This window comes from Alligator sinensis, unplaced genomic scaffold (assembly GCF_000455745.1).
Source record: "Alligator sinensis unplaced genomic scaffold, ASM45574v1 scaffold1536_1, whole genome shotgun sequence".
Lineage (NCBI taxonomy): Eukaryota > Metazoa > Chordata > Crocodylia > Alligatoridae > Alligator > Alligator sinensis.
In genome coordinates, this window is record NW_005843742.1 from 39,238 (window position 1) to 43,036 (window position 3,799).

The following is a 3,799-nucleotide window of genomic DNA, read 5'->3' on the forward strand; positions in this document are numbered from 1 at the left end:
AGAACCTGGACCTTTTCAGCCTCCGCAAGAGAAGGTTGAGAGGCGACCTTGTGGCTGCCTATAAGTTCATCACGGGGGCACAGAAGGGAATTGGTGAGGCTCTACTCACCAAGGCGCCCCCGGGGGTTACAAGAAATAATGGCCATAAGCTAGCAGAGAGCAGATTTAGATTGGACATTAGGAAGAACTTCTTCACAGTTCGAGTGGCCAAGGTGTGGAACGGGCTCCCAAGGGAGGTGGTGCTCTCCCCTACCCTGGGGGTCTTCAAGAGGAGGTTAGATAAGCATCTAGCTGGGGTCTTCTGAACCCAGCACTCTTTTCTGCCTATGCAGGGGGTCGGACTCAATGATCTATTGAGGTCCCTTCCGACCCTAACATCTATGAATCTATGCGTCCTGACACACATATAACTGTATGCCTCCTCTCTCTCACACACACACACACACACACACAACACACCCCAGTGCCTTCTCTATCACACATCCACACATCCACACACCCCTCTTCATACTCACACACATACATGCGAGCACCCCCCATGTGCCTCCTCAAACACACACAACTATGTTCCTCCTCACACACACCCTCTTCCTCCCCTGCACACCCCCCCACTGTGCCCCCTCTCACTTAGACAAAACAGGCCAGTGCTTGTTACGCACACACACACAACACATCCTTGTGGCTCTCTATGTCTCTCTCTCACACACACACACAGACCCCCATGTGCCTCTTGACACACAGATGGACACAACCCTGTGCCTCCTAACACACACACACAAACACACCCCTCTGTGCTTCATACACACACACACATACATGCATGCATGCACCCCTTTGCCCGCTCACACTCACACACACACCTGTGTGCCTCTTCACACACACACACACACACACACACACACACACATACACACACACATCCCGTGCTTCCTCACAGACACACACAAACCCATGTGCATCCTCACACACACATGCACAACCATGTGCATCCTCACACACATACACACACACTCACCTGTGCCTCCTCACACCCACACACCCACTGTGCCTCCTTGAATACACATGCACACAACCCAGTGCCTCCTCCCTCACACACATGCACAGACAAACCCCAGTCCTGTATCTTGTGCACACATGCACGTACATGCACGCACACACACAGACACACTACTGTGCCTCTTCATACACACACATATATGCATGCAAACTCCCCCTTTGCCTGCTCGTAATCACATACACACCCCTGCTCCTCAAACTTGCGCAGACACACACACACACGCCTTTGCCTCTTCATACACACACAAATAAATGCATGCTCAGACACCCTGTGCCTTCTCATACTCACACACACAAACCCATGTTCCTCCTCTCACACAAATACACACACACAAACACACACACCCTGTGCCTCCTCACATACACACGAAAAAGCCTGATGCCTATGCACAAACACACACACGACACACCTGTTTGCCTCCTCTCTCTCTCTCTCTCTCACACACACATCTACACACACCTCTCTTCATGCACACATGCATGCATGTATACTTCCCCTGTGCCTTCTAACACTCACACCCCCCCATGTGCCTCCTCACACACACATAACTATGTGCCACCTCAAACACACACACACTTCTGTGCCTCTTCATACACACACACATACATGAATGCACACACTCCCTGTGCCTGCTCACACTCACACAGACACATCCATGTGCCGCCTCATGCACGCACACACACCGTGTGCCTCCTCTCTCTCTCTCTAAAACACACACACACACACACACACCCCTTTGAAAGGTCCAAGTTTCAAAGGTGAACTGTGAACCTTCGTGCCTGGTCCTTCATGTGCATGTCCTTCAGGAGAGGCGGGGGCGGGGGGTGGCTGGCGCAGCCGGCTGCCTGGCACAGCTTCTGCCATGGCCTCGTTCATGCCCTGCTCACTCTGCGCCATGCTTCTCTCTCCTCCAGGTTGCGGCGTTGCCTTCTCACACCCGCCTGCTGTGGGGATCTCGCCGCTGCTCTCAGCACCAGCCCCAGCCTGACGGAGCTGGACCTGCGTGGTAACCGTGATCTGAGGGCTGACGGCGTGCGGCTGCTGTGCGAGGGACTGAGACATCCCAGCTGCAAGGTGCAGACACTGCGGTAAGGAGCATGGCGCTTCCTGCGGGCACTCGCTAGGGTCTCTCTGGGAACGTTCAACACGGCGAGGTGTCTTCGTCCTGGTGTTGGGACAGGGGAATAGGGCGGCTGGCTGGAGACGCCTGGGGCTGTGCTTGTGGGTCTCTGCTGGGTGTGGGGAGCATACAGTTAGTAGTGAAATACAGACCACAGTTAAAGAAATCCAGGATGGGGTGCACTATGCACGCACATGCACACACACACCCCCATGCCTCTTCACACACACACACACACATGAATGCTACCTCTGTGCCACTTTATACCTACACACATACTTGCATGCAAACACCCCTGTGCCTGCTCACCTGCTCACATTCACACACACACACCTGTATGTCTCCTCACACATACACAACCATGGGCATTCTGACACACACACACAAGCACACACACTTATCCATGTTTCCTCATATACCCACATGCACAGGCAAACACACACCCACACCCCCCCGTGCCTCCTTGAATACACGTGCACACAGCCCAAGTGTGTGAGTGCCTCCCGTGTCACATGCACAGACACACCCCAGTGATGAGTTTTGTGCTCACACGCACACACAGAGACACACATCTGTGCCTTTTCAAGCACACACACATACATGCACACACACACCCTGTCCCTGCTCATTAAGGGCCCCTTGGGACTCGGAGCGGGGGGGCAGCAAAGGCACCTGTCGCAGGGCTCAAGTGCCTATATACTAATGCTAGGAGCATGGGGAACAAGGAGGATGAACTAGCGCTCCTGCTTGCACTAAACACCTATGACTTAGTGGGGCTAACGGAAACCTGGTGGGATTCATCCCACGACTGGGCGGTACATATTGAGGGCTATAGATTGTACAGAAAGGACAGGGTGGGGAAGAAAGGGGGAGGGGTTGCGCTCTATGTCAGTGAGCGATATACATCGACCCTCATCAAGACGGAATCCAAGGATGAGGAGGTAGAAGGATTGTGGGTTAGGCTACATGGGGGGCAAGGAGAAAGGGATTTGGTGGTAAGGGTCTGCTACAGACCCCCACATCAAGGGGAAGAAAGAGATTCGGGGCTCCTGAGGCAACTCTCGGAGACCATAAAAGCTAAAGAGGCGGTAGTCATGGGGGACCTAAACTACCCGGACATCTGCTGGGAGACACAGACAGCAAAGTCCCACCGCTCACGCAGGTTTCTAACCTGTGTACAGGACCTCCACCTGACACAGGAGGTACATGGTCCCACTAGGGGGAATGCCATACTGGATCTGGTATTGGCAACGGGGGATGACATGGTAGGGGACCTACAGATCGGTAGCCATCTGGGGGTCAGTGATCACCTAATAACAGAATTCACCATAAGACGTCGAGTGGGTAAGGTAACTAGTAGGGTGAAAGTGCTAGACTTTAGGAAAGCTGATTTCAATGAACTCAGGCGATTAGTCAAGGACGCACTGCAGAGTAGGAGTTTTGAAGTGATGGGAGCCCAAGAAGGGTGGCTGTGCCTTAAGGAAACGATTCTTCGGGCACAAAGCAAGACGATCCCCGAGGAAAGGCAAAAGGGGGAAAGGGGCCAGGAGGCTTCCCTGGCTGACCACAGAAATCCAGGGCAGCCTAAGGGCCAAAAGGGGAGCACACAAAAAGTGGAAACA

At 53.4% G+C, this 3,799-nt stretch overlaps 1 protein-coding gene across 1 annotated transcript in view; it reads left to right on the forward strand.

Moving 5' to 3' along the window:
* LOC102384011 (NACHT, LRR and PYD domains-containing protein 3-like) overlaps window positions 1-2,149 on the forward strand; it is a 27,092-nt gene extending 24,943 nt beyond the window's left edge. The window contains exon 6 of the mRNA XM_025195693.1: window positions 1,972-2,149. Within this exon, the coding sequence (XP_025051478.1) occupies window positions 1,972-2,149 (178 nt within the window). The remainder of the gene's footprint in view (window positions 1-1,971) is intronic.
* The last annotated feature ends 1,650 nt before the right edge of the window (window positions 2,150-3,799 follow it).